General features: G+C 34.6%; 1 protein-coding gene across 1 annotated transcript in view; it reads right to left on the reverse strand.

Moving 5' to 3' along the window:
* The window catches only part of LOC142339047 (uncharacterized), a 135228-nt gene that overhangs the window by 61597 nt on the left and 55188 nt on the right, over positions 1 to 18443 (reverse strand). The window contains exons 6-16 of the mRNA XM_075388704.1: positions 17683 to 17956; positions 10715 to 10856; positions 9715 to 9862; positions 8605 to 8772; positions 7709 to 7762; positions 7237 to 7451; positions 5736 to 5848; positions 3392 to 3536; positions 2575 to 2749; positions 2019 to 2171; positions 139 to 353 (exon numbers count right to left, since the gene is read on the reverse strand). Of these exons, the coding sequence (XP_075244819.1) occupies positions 139 to 353; positions 2019 to 2171; positions 2575 to 2749; positions 3392 to 3536; positions 5736 to 5848; positions 7237 to 7451; positions 7709 to 7762; positions 8605 to 8772; positions 9715 to 9862; positions 10715 to 10856; positions 17683 to 17956 (1802 nt within the window). The remainder of the gene's footprint in view (positions 1 to 138; positions 354 to 2018; positions 2172 to 2574; positions 2750 to 3391; positions 3537 to 5735; positions 5849 to 7236; positions 7452 to 7708; positions 7763 to 8604; positions 8773 to 9714; positions 9863 to 10714; positions 10857 to 17682; positions 17957 to 18443) is intronic.

Genomic DNA, 18443 nt, shown 5'->3' on the forward strand with positions numbered 1-18443 from the left:
CCCCTTTCGCACGTGCCATATTTTACGTAATGATTTACTAAGTAATGACACGTTCTCTGTAACTATGATGGGTGCATAACGTACGGTGGGCACAAATGGAAAAGATCCTTAAAATCAAACTATTTTAAAACAGCTAACTTTCTGAGGATGTCGGCTAGGAAGTAGTACATGTTAGGGTATCTGGACAGTCCCTCGTATAGAGGGTTCCATGGAAACTCGTTCATAAGGGGCACTACCAGCACTGAAAATAACTCGGCGTCCATTTCACTCGGCTGAGTAGATCCAAGGAGGAACAGTTTGTCATCCAGAATTCCAGAGAGGTATCCCAAAGCACTGTCAATCTCTAGTCGCATCTAAAAACAGAAAAAAAAACAGAAAGGTTAGTTACTTTTCTCATGTTATTCTTCCTGTTATTGCCTCAAAACGTTTATTGTAAATATGTAGACGGGATAAACGGTTATGTTCCATTTACAACATCTTTTCTACAATTTCTTGGCATTTTCTTGGCCACGAACAAAGTTGCTTCGTCCGAGTTGTTAAATCTTGTTAAATCATTTGCCCCTCGCTTCCCTTTGATTTTACTTACAATTCTGGTAACATTTATGATCTTGGCCTGTTTTAATGACTTAAAGTTGCTAGGTCGTGGTCTTAACATATGAAAACATACTCTTCGTACAATTTGATGCCAACAAAAACATGATATAGCATCTGATAAAATTTTAAAAATCTGATACAAAATTGAAATTGAGGCTCCAGAAAACATATGTCTTGAACAAAAACCTTGCATTACAGATAATTTTGAACAACATGATACCAATTGACAAGTAATCTATCAAAATCGGTTCTTAGAGAAAAAACAAAGGAAAGGTAAAGGAGATGACGAAGGACAAAATCAAAAAAAAATCTCTGTGAAATTCTGAGACAACATGCGATACAAAATGCTAAAATACAATTCCCGAATCATTATTCTGATAAAAATTTTCATTTCATCTTCTAAAAATTCAGCCCCTTACCCAAAACTAGGCAGAGAAATTTTTTTAAAAAATCAACAAAAAGTGCAAAGAACAAACAACCTGAAAACAGAAATTTGTAGAGTTTGATTCAGTAAAATGACATGTGTCTGGTTTTCAAGTTTCTTCCTAACCGTTGTTCGGCAAAAAATTTAATTACAGCTTTTGCTATATCAGTCACTCATTCAATAATCGGTAGGGAAAAATCAAACAACAATTGAAAAATTAAAGAACAAAGAACATAAAAAATTTTTAAATTTATTTCAGTGAAAGTGCTACGTGTAGCTGTCAAGAGCAACTTCATATTAGCAACCCTTTAAAATTGGCTTTTAATTAAGAATTGGCCAAGAAAAACTACAGCGAGAAACATAAAATTAGAAGAAATTGGCAAAAAAAACTTCATCAGCAATTACTCAACTTTTTTAAACAAAAAAAACTCCAAATTAATATCAACTAAAAGAAACACAATCAAAACTACTAAAACAACTAACTCCACAATTGCTATCAAACATTGAAGAAGAATACAAAAACTACTAAAAAAGCGTAAAACATTTAAAAAGGGTAAAAATAGCTGAAAATTGACACTTAAAGTGTAATATTTGCTTCATATTTATTAGATAATTCAGGGAAACACTGTTGACGGAAAAAAAAGTTGGATTAAAAATTTAAAACTGCTTTGAAGAAGACCGCACGTGATCAAAAAAATGTTCTCGCTTAGTGAAAATTTTTTACACCTGAATTTCTCACTTTCTCACAAAAAGGCGTCATGAACCGAAAACCACCATCTCTTCTCTCTGCTCTTCAGCAATTTGACCAACACACTTTGTTTTCAAGCATTTCACTTCCTGTTTCAAAAACTCTAACTAAATTCCCGCTCAAAAAAGGCGGTCCTCTTCGAGTCGTTAAAATAGAATGAGTTGTGAATTTCGTTCACAAGATTTGATTTGAAACTTCTAGAGTTAATTTTCAGAGATTAACTGAAGTATTGCAAAATTTTGAAGAACAGACCCTTTGCTCGTTGAGAATAGCAGCCCCTGGAGCAGCGGATGGCGCCAGAGATGCCCTTCCGGCCAGGGTACAACTACTGGCCTGCTGGTCTTTCCAGATAGTTCTAGAATATTCCCGGTTCTCATCTTTACTCCACATGGTTTGCATACACACCTGTAACACATCACCATCCATCCCGTCACTAAGTTTTCAATCATCAACTTTCGCAAAAAATTTTTGTGAGAACGGATTGATTATGATAAAAAACTTCAGCAAAGATATGTAAAATTATTTAAAACATAATCAGTTAATTAATGATTGCATTTGACCAGGTTAATTCGTGCAACATTTACTAAACATAATCGAGAAAATGTGAAAAAAGGCTATATTAAGTTACAATCCTCCGTGTATTACACGACAGCATCATTCTACTATAATACATTTTTAAAAAATGAAAAAAAAATTGAGATTTTAACGGAACGAGCAACTATAAACAAGCCGTTTCGAGTTCCTTAAAAAGCCAACTCTCCACGATTAAAAAAATTTCAACATTTTTAACTTAGAAAGCAAGATTTACTTCGTTGAACTTTTTGAGTATCTGCAGCATGAGTTTGTGCTCGTTGAAGTTGAGAATTTTCGGCAGATTGAACTTGAAACTGGCCGAGAGGTACTTCATCAGTTCCTCGCTGGAGTCAAAAGAGGTTTCATCCATTTCGTAAACTGGACAGTCGTTCCACATCTTGTTGCTGGCACTGAAAACGAACAAAGATGAGAAAGAGTGCAAAATGGGAAGAAAATGGACAAAACTTAAGTGGTGGACCTGAGACCGTCTAGATAGATCTGGGAACGATCGAAATAAAAATTAAAATAAATTCTTCTACTGGTAGTAAATTTATTTGTTTGAAACTAATTTCACAATTTGTCATTTTGTCTTCAAAAATATCGCATTAATTGGATAGCCTGCAAGTTAGGACTCACATAAGCACTCGCGTATGCAGTCATAATTGGACGGTTATCTTGTAATTTTTACAGTTCTTGAAAATAGGCGTCCGTATCTTGCAAGATAAACGTTATTGGCAAGATTCTTGCAAGACAAGCGTTAAATGTAAGAATCTTGATAGATCTTACAAGATAACTGTTGGAGTTCGACTGCGGAGTATGATCAACATATCAAAGCAAACAAACCCTATTGTTACAAAAAATGCAAAATAGAGCAGCACTGAACAAAAAAACTTTTTTTGCCTTCTGATAGGGTCTGCAAAAACTTAAAAACAAGAACAAATATAGAAAGCTCAATTTGAAAAAATGTTGAACTTTTCAACTTGACGTCAGAAAACTCTGTGAGACGTGACGTCATAGATTTTATGAGGAGTGTGAGTGCTTGAGTGTTGTACCTCTCTTGGCAAGATCTGATGTTGACAGGGAATCCGAGTCCACGGAGGATGACGATGGTCTTGAGACAAGAGAAGTCCCAAGAAGGCAGTCCATCTGGAGAAGCACATGCGTACACTGTCACACAACTGCCATCTCCAACTGAGACTGAATACAAAAATGGATTAGCTTAATAGTATAACTCAGATACCATTTTGTTCATTTATAATAGGTAATACTAAAGGATGGGATGAAAAAGTCTCCTTTAACCAAATTTTATACGACGTCTAAGATATTATTCACTTTCGCTATTAACAGCTGTTACAAATTTTTATTATATAATTACAATATTCGAGCCATGTATATATCATCGTTACCAGATCTTTCACATTCCACTCAATAGGTTCAACTTTTTTTTATGATATCTGCTTTTTGTCAGCGTGCAGAATACACTCAGCGGATTTCTATTTTTAAAAAACTGGGATATTTTCTGCTTCTCGATTTCAGACCCCAAATGTTGCCGCTTATGACCTGAACCCCCCCCCCCCCCGAAAAAATTGCCGAAAGGCTTCATCTGATGTCATCAATCGAATTACTAAACGGACCTGACACAAAGAAAATAAAAAGCTTACTAAAAAAATGCAATTTGAAAAACCGTTAGGTCCCGCGAAAGATAAAAAAGAAACAAAAAAATCTATAAATTTAGGCTTCGCAAAAATGAGGGAGTGCAATTTTGATCCTCAATAGCAGCCAAAAAGTATCAGATAATACGGAAGGTTTTCAATAATGAAACTTTAAAGGCAATTGATTGGCTCTTGATTTTTTAAAACAATTTTTCCTTCTAGTTCAAAAAAGGTATAAAAACGGCAAAGAAGACAAAATTAATATTACATATTTGTACTTTAGAGGTATATTTATTCCCTTTTCTTAGGTAAGTATTCTTTGGGTAAAAGCAGAGTGTTCATGCAAGATTAATTGAATCCGATTTTCAGCTCTCTAACTTGTTCAACTAATTTTCACTGCTTTTATTTTTTCTTATTTTTGATATCAAAATTAATCACTGCGCGGATTGGCCCTACTGTAATACAACACTTTCAAATATGCAATATATGACAAAACGTAGAATCAAGTTTCTTTGTTCGCTTGAAGCCAAAAAAAGGTCATCAAAGACAAAAATGAAAAATAACAAGTTCATTCTTTTTTATTTTAACTTTGAAATGTCTTAAAATGTACAACTAGTTGAAAAAACCTGCTTTAAATATTCGGTAATCTCAATTTAGATTTAAGTGTGAATCGGAGACGAAAAGCTCATATTCTTAAACAAAATGGACAAAAAGTAAAACTTGGCCATTGGTCATTTCTGTGAAAATATACACAATTAAATGCTGGAAACAAAATGCTTAAAAAACTGAAAAATAAAAGTTTTTCAATAACTCATAATCTGCTGAAAAAGAAAAACAACAGAATGCTGAAAAAAGTAAACAATTTCACACAATTTATAAACACAATTATTATATGTTTCGGACGAAATACTTTATTCATCAACAATTACTATAAAATGTTACTGTAGCAGTGGAAATACTGAATGTGAACCTTCATCCAATCAGAGACTGAGAAAACACTATTCTCTTTTTTATAGAGAGAACTGAACTAACTGTAGTCAGTCTTTTAGTTAGATACACCATGTGTATACCATTGACTCCGGTGCTATACTTCTTAACCATAATAGAAGTTTACTCTCTGTGTTTTACAGAGTCGGTTAGTCTTAGAGATATAGGTGAGTCTACTTCGCGCGCAGAAATAAATAGCCCTAGCTCTTTATACTTTAAGGCTGTAAAAGGAGCCCACATTGGGTCTGCCTTATTACTCCAAAGTGAAACAGTCCATAACACTTTTGTATCAATTGCACTACGTAACAAAAATGAGCCAATCTGTTGCAGACATACTTTGTTGTTCAAACATAATTTTTCTAAGAGAGGAGATCGAATTCTTCTTGCTCGATATTTGATACTAAGACTCTATTGAACAGGAAAACGAGATTGACATAACGAATAACGCAAAAAGGTGGAATTTTTGAAGGCTAAACATTTATTTTTTTTTTCAATTTTGAGATTTCAGTAAACAAAAGAAACGAAACAACAAAAGTATTTCCTTTTCACAACTGAAGACGCCCAACTTCTAGCTTTCAAATGACTTGTTTCGCTTTCAACATTTTTTTCCTGTTCTGAGCAGTAACAATTTTTTCGCTAAACTTCGGTTTTTTTCTGCGATGTGCTAAACTTTCTACAAGGTGGGTGAGTTTCCTAACATTACATTTGGTTATAATGGGTTATAATCGGTATATTATCAGTGAAAAGTCATTCCTACCTTGATCCCGAGGAGAGAGGCTGGTCATTGACATACTAAGTGCTCCGATAGAGGGTCGTTTGAAATAGTACCGATCTTTCCAGTTCACTCTCGGAAGGTACAGTTGCAATCTCCTAAATTAAAAAATCAACAACGTGAAAAACCATTTTTCCCCGAAATAAAGATTAGAGCGATCGGTACGTGAGCAGATTTGAAGATCGCGTGAACGAATCTTCAGTGCACCAGGAATGTTAAAACAAGAAAATTCAGCTTACCTGAAGAGAAACGCTGACTTCGGGGTAATTTCGAAGGCCGATGTAAATAATTTTCAAGGTCGATTTTCGATTGAAAAGTTTCGAGGCAGAAAACTTCAAATTTAGATCTTCCAAAATTTCTCTTCCAAAATTTCTCAAATTTGATCTTCACTCAATAGACGTTTCAGACGACCATGGTTGCAGTTGCATATGATATGTCATGGTCAAATTTAAGTACCAACATTTACATGTGTAAGTTGAAATGATATAGGTCTAAATAAATAGACGGTACACAAAAGAAACAAACAGACCCGTGTGTCAACAACTATTTGCCCTCATCAATAATAAGTTGACCAAATCTCAAATAACAATCAAAAGTGTCATACAACTCATTCAATTAATTTTGATCGTCCCTAAAGCACAGATTGTCCCTAAAACTCAGATTTAGGATCTTTTCCATTTGTGCCCCCCCCCCCAGCTTAGTGGCTGCATATTATTTGCACCTCCAGACGCACGTGCCATATTTTTACATAAAGATTTAATATGTACTGGCTCGTGCTCCGTAACTGGGGGGTGCATATCGTAGAGGGGGGGGGGCACAAACGGAAAAGATCCCAGATTTATTTAGCCTTAGATGACAACTGAGATTTGCTTTGGCTGAAATCGGATAATTTACAGTTCTGAAAAGGGAAAACTGACGCAATGAAATGAACATTTATTTCTGCTCTGCATTGTATTTCACACTCTTACTAATGTGCAGGTAAAATAACCTGAAATTTCCTTTCTAAAAAGAGAAATTAAAAAAAATCACCAGACAAAATTTTTGTTGCACGTTTTTCGCTTCAGGTTTCTCAATTAAAAAATAAAAACATTTTTGTAGGTAATTTAACAGCGTGCAGGCAGCCACTTTGGAAAAAAATTACACAGGTCAATTTTTACCCGCACACTGTACACAAACCCGCACACTGTCAAATTTTACCCGCACACTGAGGGGGGGGGGGGGGGGGTTGGGTGTGTGTTAAATAACTCGAAAAAACCAAATTTCGAATTTCTCGAAGCACTTGACTTGCAATTCTCATTTCGAGTCTATTCTGTCAACCCCCTCCCCCAGTATTTTTATGCCCCCGTACAAATTATGTGTTGCTATATTCTACATTACTATGAAAAAAATAATAGCACATCCGCCTGGGGGCGCAAAAATTATAAGCGCACTAAACTGAGGGGAAGGGATCCCTCAATTCTACAAAATTGAAAAAATACTTGCATACCTGAAGATTGAACCCGCTTCCAAGTGCAAATGCTGATGTTCGCAAATGACCTCGTCGAAGGGGTCATGGCTTCCCTTGAGGTCAACTAGGTTGAGCTGAATGATGCTAGCCATGAAGAGATTGTTGATGACCTCTTTGTGGGGAAATGATCGGTCAGATTCTGTCAATTCTATCAGATCCTGCATTGCGTGAACAGCTTCGTCAAGAATGAGTTTCTGTTTGAAAAACAACATATCACACTTATTTAAAAAAAAACTTTAAAAAAATTTTAAATGTTCCTCAGGAGAAAAAACTTGCTAACTATAAGCACCCTAAAAACGTTAAATCGTTAAATGGTTTTCCCCACTTGAAATTAAAATTTGGCTAATTTATTTGGGGATACGTCAGGCAAAAAATAATATTTGAATGGTCATTCAGTAGTAATCATTTAAATTATAGAAAACAGACAAACAGACACATTCTTGTTACGCACCTCCTGCTGGTCGACATTCCGTCCCGACACACGCATGAATGACTCCCAGAAATCCTGAAACAGAGATATAAAAATGCGCATTATTAATGTCTCAAAATTTTAATTTATTTCGAAATTATCGAATTTTCTGTGCGAATCTTCTGAACAGACAATGATAAAAAATAGATACAAAAAATGAGTCTGAACATAGTGTAACACACAGGAACCCTTAGTTCACAATGTTTCAGTACCGGTTTAGCTATTTACATTTAGATTATGAAGAATCTTTACTTTTTTACTATAACAATAGGGCCCGAGGCAGTATTCACGCTTATTTAGACGCTTCTTTAAAAGATAAAGATGATTATCATTCAGGCAATCTGCATGCGCTCAAATTTTTGATCAACGGTAAACTTTCACTGTTTTTGCTGAAGCTGTGCAGTTAGAGTCTTCAATTAAAAGAGAATCACAAAATCAATTTGATCGTCATCATGAGAAACTTGAACAATTTATGGACGACGTCATCTCATGTCAATTAACCACAAGTAAAAAACCGAACCGTCTCACATTCCAAAAAATAAAGGCTGAATTTCCGTTAGAAACAGGGGTAATTACTGTGAGAATGGACCAACACAGTATTCAAACCAGCATCTCTTACTTGAAAGCCTAAAGTGCTATCTTTTCAACAAACTATCAAGACTAATTTTGTACAATGTTTTGCATATTTAGTAGAAAAATGTCGTCTCGCAAGATCTTCCCGGAAAAACTTAATCTTGCACGATAAACTTTTTTTTAATAGCGCAAGCATACGTTAAACAAGTACAGCTTTTTGTCAAGCTATGTCAAATCTACCTCAAGAACAATTTACACATTAGGTTGTTCTCTATGAACCTTCTAACAATTTGTGAACAACTTACGAGGGTGAGTTTGGGTTTGGAGATAGCAGTGAGGTATGGGAGCACTTTCATGTAGAAGGGTACAACTACAGAATTGAAGTTGTCTTTGTAGAAGAAGAGAGAGTAGATGATCCCAATCCGCATCTTCTCAAGACTCTTCAGAGCCCTCTCGTGTAATTCACGCTCCTCCTGAAATTACAATTGGTTAATGCGCTTAAAAACTTCCAATTTATACCCCCAGATTGACTTCTAGAATCAAAGGTGTCAAAATATTGAGCAAAATTGTTGGGTCGAAGAGGACAGACCAAAAGTCCAAAAGGACCATTTTTTTTACGGGAACCGCACATTAGACTATTAATTGCTTCATCAGTTATTTCTGTTGAGTAAGAACTTTTCCTTCTCATCAGACTAATTACCGCCTTTTCCTTCATAGCCTTGATTCAGGATGATATGGTATTGGATTGCGTTATAAAGTTTCTGAGAACAAATCTTTAAATTCGAGTTAAAATTCGAGAAAAAGTTAAAAAGTTGCAAAAATTGCACTCAACAGGCAAATTTACTGGCGTATAATATGGGTAAATGCAAGGGCTGCTATCTTGCTGACAACCTTACGTGGTTTTAAATCAGCAGTTGCCAACCAAAATACTAAGGCAGACTCAATATGGGCTCTTATGTATAACACTTAGGGTTACTTATTTCTGCGCGCGAAGGAGACTTTACCTAGTTATGTCTGACTAATCGACTCTGTAAAGCACTGATGATAAACTTCAATTATTACTATTGGTATTAGTATACAGCACCGGAGTCCATGGTATACACATAGTGCAACTATCTATTAGACTGACTAAAGTCTAGAGCTATATAAAAGAGAATAGATTCTTCTCAGTCTCTGATTGGCGGAGAATACACATTCGGTATTTCCGTCTGCTGCACCGCAATTGAAAAACCAATTACATTATGGCTCAATAAGTTGGAGAGCATTCAAATTCAGCAATTGATGTTTATATTTTTTATTGAAACGTAATTGTAAGCTATTAATGACGACTCAAGAGGGTGTACACTGCCCATCATTACTCAGGGAAAATACAGTGTTCTTTTTTACATGAACTTCTTAAACTATGAGGGACTGACCTTTGTGGCGTTGTTGATTTCGGAGGATGCGATGACTAAGTTGATGAACATCATGACCTCCTGAGAAGTGTAAAACACTGTCTCCACATTGCCCTCTTTCTTGTTCCGAATCACATACTTCGGGTAACTCTCCTGGCACAGGGTCTCACTTAAAAACAATTGCATAAAAGAAAGAAGCAGAATGGAAAAAGTCAACATCAAATTTGGGATCTATTCTGTCCCCCCCCCCCCCCAGTGTGTTTTACACCCCACAGTTACAAATTTTATGCTGTTATATAGCACGCTACCATGTAACAAAATAGCACCTACGCCTAGGGGGGGGGGGCGTAAAAAATATAAGCCCACTATGCTGGGGGGGGGGGGGGGGGAGGGGAGGGGAGGGGGGGACAGAATAGATCCCAAATTTGTTTCGTCACAATCAAAATCTCAAACATGACCTAAAGCGTTCATGTCGAGACTTTCGTGTGCTTTTTGATGTTTTCAGACTGTAATTTTAAACGGACAAGCCCCCCTCCCCCTCCCCGCCCTCGCTCGCTTACTTTCGTTCTGGGCATGCTTGATTTCGTCTGGGACTTTTCAACCTGGGCAGAAAGAAAACCATTCACAGTTTTGAATTATCATCTTTAGTAAGAGGTTCTAAGAGCTCCCACCGAGTGAGTTCACACTTTTTGAGAATGGTGTTATTGTGTTACATGGTATGGTAACTCTCTTTAATATCACGACCCATGTTCATGGTACATTGTCTGAAAAAATACGGGGAAGCTGAGCTGGCGAAGCATAATATACCCAATTAACGTAAAATTAGACAAAATTTGAAAAAAAAACATTGCATTTAATGACTGGGTTGATTTTTATCAAAATCATGGAACACACCCAAAATTAGACAGACAAAATTTTTATTTTCATTCAGATTTCACTTTTTTACGCTTCCTACATCGCATAAAGGCGTCCATACTTTAAACGTAGTCTATAATTCGATTGTTTGACAAGGTGCTCTTACTAAGAGTGGATTGAATGGACGATCGGTTTGACCTCTACAGCCAGGAGGAAACAGAGCACTTCTAAAGTCATCAGGTCAACCATGCTAGTGTCCCCAGTTGTGGTGTAGCAGTACACCTCCACGTCATAGTCCGCACACGCACCTATCACATCACTCTGAATAATTAAATTAGACACTCTTTACCTGTAACTCCTCCACTGCCGGTCCCAAGCCCCGAGCGAAAAGGAGGACGGAAAACCCCAAAATCATACGGGAAATAGCTCAAAATGTCAGTTTATAACATGACTTGAGTAAATTTTCCGACATAATATTATTAATTTCATGTTCAGCATTGACATTTTAGCTCGTCTGCCATCTTCAAGCAGCCAGGTAATTAAAAACAGTTCAAAATCTTGCAAGATTCTTGCAAAGATAACTCAATTCGTGCACGAATCTTGCAAGATCAACCGAAGAGCCAGTATCTTGCAAGATTTTTGATTTCGTTGATCACTAGGGTTGCCTTTTTTGTTCCGACCCCTCTTGAGGGGGGGAGGAACTATATACTCAAATGGGTTTTTTTTGTTCAGTCAATTTTGGCCGATCGATATATTCATCGTAGAGAGTTGAGACTGGTATCATTAGAAAGCTTGTCCAGCGTAGAATATGGAATTAAAAAGATTTTTTTTTTGATTTTCGTTTTTGACACGGAGATATCGAGGTTTAAACTTTCTAGAAAATAGAGTGAATTGCGTTGATTTCATTCACCTTTTTTCGGAATTTTTGACTAAAATTTTGCCTATTTTGATAAAATTAAAAAAAAAATTTTAAATGTTGTTGATTTTACGTTTAAAGACAAAATATATTGTCGGCTATTTTCATTGATTTTTTTTGTCACAAATTCAGGCTAAATATTTCAAAAAAAAATTCAGACTTTTTCATCAAAAACAGCACGAAATAAGTTTCTTTAGTCCACTCTGATTAAATTTGCAGGAAGTACACACCCAAACAACATAAGCACAATCTTTGTCGACTGAAAAGGGGGCTACTTCCCCTTCAACTTCCGTTGAGAGTGCTCTGTAAATAAAACTTTGCAGTTTTTTGCTAACTTTATTCGTTGATTATCAAAAACGCAGCATTTATTTTTGATTTTTTAGCTAACAAAATATCTATATCAATGACATTCCAAAAATTAAATATTCCTAATGGACAATCAAAATTAGCAGGACTAGTTCTGTACCAATCTTGGACCGTTACAATCCAAAAATAATTCGGTTTGTCGTCAGTCGGTTTTTTATAAAAAAAATTCGATCGTTTTTAAATTAATTAAATAACAGAACATTTCAAATCAAACCTCACTAGTGATAGGTCTTATTGGCTTCCTAAATAACTTGACATTAATTTATCTATTTGATTGCTTGAAAGCTTATGGTCGCTTTGACTTTTAAAATATTTGATTTTAAAATAAAAAATGGCTTATTGAACTTTGCCTCCATTTTTCTCTTAACTTAGTCAACTTGTAGCCTAGTGTCAGCGATCAAAGAGTGCTCCTTCTGTCTGCAGAATTCAAAAATAGTCTTTATTGCGGTTTTACGCCTTAAGTTATTGTGTTCTGGCTTTGATACTACTAGATTTCACATTTTTTTTTTAATTTTTAGGTATTTGCCCATTTTTCATGTATTCTAGTTTTGTCAATTTATCACGTTATTGTCAGTTCATATATCACATTTTTTGCGCTCAAAATAACACACAATTGATAATATTTAAATCCTTAAAGATATAGATTGTGGTTCTTTACCGCTTCGACAGTACTTTCTCGAAGAATTTAATTGAATTTTTTAATTTTGTCTTCAACTGTCGTTTTTACTTTGTCTTTTTAGTGGTATTTATTTTCCTGGACAATGAACTGGTTTGATTGGCTTTTCCTGGAAGAGTAGATCAGCCGATGTTCTGTTGTTAGAAGATAGATAATGGCTTTCATGACTTTGAAAACAATGAAAAAAAAAAACATTTCAACTTCGCAACTTTGTTCCTTTTATTGTCTGTTTGTTACCTGGTCTCGTTAATTAACGGTTAAAGATGGCATTATTTTTGTTAAAAGAAGGTGTCAAAAGGGATTGGTGCCACAAAATCTAAAGTTTTAAAGATTTCTTTATGACTTTACTGGCTTCGACACGGGTTTTTCACAAAAAAAAAGTAAAAAAATTTTTGATTTTTGTCATATTTGACAATCTTTTTGTAGATGTAAGACTTGTTCTGGCTAATTGGAGGTCTAGAGGGCTTCCTTTGGAAGAAAAAACGAACCTTTTCAATTTTTTCACTTTGTAATTAATGGCTTTCATATCTTTGGAAATAAATTTTTTTCGATAAAAACAAGTTTTACATAACCTTGCTTTTTTCTTTTTGGTCTAATTGCTACACTGTTTCATTAATGAGAGGTCACATAAAAAATTTCAAAGGAAGGTGTCACAAGGGATTGGTGTCACAAAATCTAAAGTTTTAAGAGATTTCGTTATGAACTTACTGGCTTCCACACGGGTTTTTCACAAAAAAAAAAGAAAATGAATTTTTGTTTTTTGTCATATTTGACGTTCTTTTTGTAGTCGTAAGACATATTCCGGATAATTGCACGTCTCAAGGGCTTCCTTTGGAAGAATGGACGAACCTATTCAAATTTATCATTTTGTAATTAATGGCTTTTATGTCTTTGGAAATAAATTTTTTTCGAAAAAAAACAAGTATTAAATAATTTTGCATGTTTTTTCTTTTTGGTCTAATTGTTGCTTATTTTCATTAATGAGTGGCCACATAATACATTATTGCTGTTCGATGGAGGCGCAATCGAACATATTTTGTCGGCCAAAGTATGGCTTTACGGCTTCCAAAGCATTTTCTGGCAAGTTTTAATTGATTTGTTAGTTTGTTGTCTATTCGTTGTTCTTTTTGTAACTGCATAAAAAATTGAATACCAAGAGCTGTTAATTACTTTCTATAGATGCATTGGTAATTTTAAACCTATGGGAGATTTTAGTTGATTCCTAATGGTTTTCATTAATTTGAAATTAATAGTTTTTTTAGAAAAAATCAGCGAATTTTCTAACTTTAAAGTTTCTGTTCCCTTTTTGTCTAATTGTTACCAAGCTTTATTTTGAACTGGTGAATAACCATTTGTTTCTGGTGAATTAAAAATTTTTTTGTTTGTTTTCAGTTTTTCTGACGCTATTTTGACTTTGTTATTAAGTTTTGTTTTTTAAAATGGACATAAATTTTTTGATGTAATTAATGTTTGTTGTTGTTATTTGATTTTGCCGTTCGTCTTCGCTCGCTTTCTTAATATCGGCATATCTCATCAATCTAATGCATCATATTTTAATCCACTGAGTTATTTGCTTTGGAGGCTATTTTTTCGTTCATACATAAGTTTTTTGTGAAAAATACTTGAATTTTTTGTGTTTTTCCATCTGTTCCTCATTTGGTAGACAATTATGCCAAAATTATGGATGAGCGGGTTCGGAACCTTATGTGCAATCGCACATTACCCAGCCGCTTTGTCCTATACTCAAATTTTCCGAGTTAGATCTCGCAATTTTTTCTCGTGTGACGATTGCAAGTCGACTGAAGTCACATAACAAAAATCTCTCATGTGAAAGGTATATATGGTCTAGTAAATTAATTTTGAATTTGTTCACTACTGTTGTTGACGATTTTTGTAAACAACGGGTTCCTTAGACAAAAACAAAAAAGCCGTCTTTTAAAAAAAATTACAACAGGGAAGCTCGTTAATGTGCGTTCGCACATCAAGTTCCGACCCCCGCTGATCTACATTTTTGACTTAATTCTCAATCAAATAAAGAGATAACCAAAAACAGATATTTGAGTTTTAAAAAATTGTTCCAAACCCAAACTACTAATTGAAGTACAAAATGGCATGTCTCATCACAGCGCTCACTGCCAGTAAAAAGACCACGAGAGAAAAAAAAACAAACAAAAAAAAAAGAAAACTAAAGAATTAATGGCAAAAACTCAATATCTAAATGTAAAAGAACCTAGTAAACCACGTCAAAACGCAATCAAATAAAACCTTAACTGCACAATTTTTTTGTCTTTACAATACAGCAGATGGGATTTTTCCTTAATGAGACTAGGTAACAAAAAACGAAAAAAAAATGAGGCGAAATTTAAAAATCTATAAACATCCTTTAAGCCAAATAACTTAAAACGTCTTAAAAATCATTATCTTTTAATAAAAATAATTCTCGATAAATTTACCTAAAGGTCATTACGAAACTGACAGGACTTGGTATTCGTTAGACGAAGCCATAGAAACGGACTAGAGATAAAGTAAACCTCAAGAAATTACAAACAATCTGCGAAAACACAAATTAATGAAGCCATTAAAATCTTTAGCTAATATCTAAATATTGTTTTCAATTTCAATTGTTATCTATACTAATTGAGCTAGAATTATAATAAACGATTAACTAACTCACTTGGGCCTCATTTGAAAATAATTGGGCTCTGTTATTACGCGAATGTGGTAAAAGAAGAGAAAAAAAATTACATATTGACCACTCACAGAACATTTATGAAACAGCAAATCGTCCCACAAACAAGATATCAACTCCAACATAATCTGAATAGAAAATTTACTCTATGAATTAAAAGGAGTTGGATGGGACCTCTCAGTGATAAGATTAAGTTACAAGTTGACGAAAAGAACAACAAAAAATATACAAAAACTAAACTAATAACAAAAAACGAAAAAAAATGAAAACGATAGTTTCATAATCTTTAAGACTGTTCGCTATGAGCTATCTGCATAGAGTAAAATCATTCATTCAATCCTCAAAGAGAAAATTATGAGACCTTTCAGCATTTTACGACTACATAAAGAATAAAAAAAACAGCAAATCAGCAAATTCTTAAAAAAATGAGACAAAAGTGTCAAAGCCCTTTAAAAATTTTATTTTCAGCAATTTTCTCACAACAATAGATTTCGTTTTTTTAACAACGAGACTTCAAAAAACAAATATGACCAATTAATTTAGAACCAAGAAATCTTAGAGAAAACGCGTAGTAACAACGACATTAAATTCAATAGCTTTCAACGGAAGTCAATAGGTACAATTTGTTACGCCCCGTTGAGAAAAGAATGCTTTTTGATGTTGATCAGTCCTCAATACGACATCAAAATAAGTCTTCTAACTATGAAAACAATAACAAATACAGGCAAAAACCAAAAAATCATTAGAAAAGTGCGAGAAGAAAGTATCCAGGCCATTTCATCCACAAAAATTTCTATGACAACTTTATACATATTTCTTGTAACTTTATTTCTGAGCCAAGGGAACTATCAATATTAGTATAATGTTATAAGATTCAAAAAGGAGAGAAACACTAAGAAAAAATTATCCAAAAAATAAAAAAAAATGAAAACTCGTCGCATCGAAGTCATAAAACCAATTTTTGAAGATGAAACAGATATCTTAACAGTTATATTAATATGATAACCAATTTAATTTTGACACCATTAGAAAACTCGAGTGTCCTGTCGTTACAGAGACTGACTTAGGGTTCGCAAAAATAAATTTAAGATCGGCTAACTTTCAGAAAAAAAGATTTAAAAAAAAATAAATTTATAAAGTCCTAAGAGCCAATAGCTGTTCACTCAAAGCATTGGAAAGGTTCACTTAAGGCTCATTAGAAAACCTTTTGCAGTTTTAGTCAACGTGTCTATGAGATAGGACCTCAAAAACTCAGTAAAGTCTCAAAAGAAAATCAAAATTTCTTTAAAAAGTACGAACACTCAGAGTCGAAGCTTAAAAAATATGAGTGATTCCTTGAAAGCTAATTTTCTGTTCATTGGCATCATTGGACTGTAAATGATGTTTGTCATTAAAGGAACCTCGATATGAAAGGTGACTATTCTTTTAGTGACTTAAAAAACAAAAATGTAAACATTTTTCTAAAAAAAAACAGCTCTCAAGTGGGAGAGAAACAGCTCTCAATTCCCTGTGAGACCAAAAATAGTCTTTTTGACCGCATTTCGTCTATTACAAACACCAAATTCATGAATTTTGTAGCGGGGATGGTAATTTTGAATAACATTTTTAAGGGAAAATGTTAATTCGAACAAAAATTACGCTAAAAGTGAACAAAGGTGATAGATATATCCCGTTTTCACAATAAACTTTAAACCTCGATAACTCCTCGAAAATAAAAAAAGGAAATTCAATGAAATCTTTTTAATTTCGAATTCCACACTGGACGCGATTTCTAATGATACCACTCACATTTCTCTACGATGAATATATCCATCGGCCAAAATTGTCTGAACAAAAAAAAACCCATTTGAGTATATAATTCCTCCCCCCACAAGTGGGTCGTAACAATTATTACGTTTTGTTGCATTTTGTTTCAGATCTTATTCCAAAAACCCATTGACAGTTATGAATATACATACCTCCGTTTAACCCTCAGAACAAAAAGAACTTAGCATTAACAATTGCGGATTAAGTAGAAAAACTACAAAATCCCTATGGTCTATGAGATGACTCTTGTTAAAATTTTGGTTCTAAATCGTTTCTGAAGTAATCAACAAAGAAATTCGAGATATGAGTTTTAGGCTAATGATGATTTTGTCATTGTTATCCACAAAAGACTCAGTGTACGTGTTGAGCAAAATTTTCAAAGTTTTTTTTCAACCTAAATGCTCACTTAATATTTACATGTTTAGTCTTGTCCAAGCTGTCTACCAAATTGAGGCTAAATTTGATACGATTTCGAACAACTTAAGGAAATGAACGGGTGGGGGGACTTCCTTAAGAGCCCAATAGGGAACACAAAGGTCTTCAATTAGCTTACCAATCGCCAATCAAAAAGGTTCCGATAACAATATTCCAATTTCACCAATGTTCTTGTTCATAGAACATACCAATTACTAAGAAAATAACCCGAAGTAAAATTTGAAAAACAACTGAAAGTTAATATACCGTCTGGGGCTTGTGGCTCAAGGGTGCTCTCGGCTCGGGGACAAAAACTCGAGTTCATTGTGAAGTTGAAAGTGGAATCCAGAGTATCATTCTGTTGAACTGGAACCTTAAGCTGAGTAACAACAGACGGTTCCGTAGCTCTCGGAAGAGATCCAAAATTACTGGCAATCGGATCCCCGGAAATATCGTCCAAGCTCTCGATTTTGGAATTTCTAACCGATTCCAGATTAGAGGTGCCAGCTGATGTTTTTGACTCGACCTGCTCTTCTGAAATCTAGAAAACGCCAGAAATCTACTATTCTCTTTGTATCTAATCAAGTCATTTATCTCCGGAATTCAGTTACGCCAATTCTTCCCGAATGTTACTCCCCAAAATCTCATGGCCTCTCCGCCAAAATTCAGTTGGAAATCAGGTCAGATTCAGAAAAAAAGAGAATTCGATACAAGACTAGTTTTTTCTGATTCTTTTTCCCTATCAAAGCAGTTTAGCAGGTTTTGAAGGAAGTCTCTAACTTCCAAAAGACCGGTCTTTCCCTTTATAGACCCCGTCACACTTTGGTAAATTGATGTTGTGCATAAAATGAAGCTGATTTTTTCCACACCGAGATCTGTGCCTGTGCGCATTAAGCAGAAAAAGAGAAAGCCAACAAATCGAAGCAAAATATACAATAATTAGCTTAAAAAGAAATTAACTCGCAATACCCGCTGTTTTTGACATCTGATTAAATCTGGTTAGCAGTTGAATGGGTGGAACTGCACTT

Source organism: Convolutriloba macropyga, chromosome 5 (genome assembly GCF_964194025.1).
Source record: "Convolutriloba macropyga chromosome 5, txConMacr16.3, whole genome shotgun sequence".
Taxonomy (NCBI): Eukaryota; Metazoa; Xenacoelomorpha; order Acoela; family Convolutidae; genus Convolutriloba; species Convolutriloba macropyga.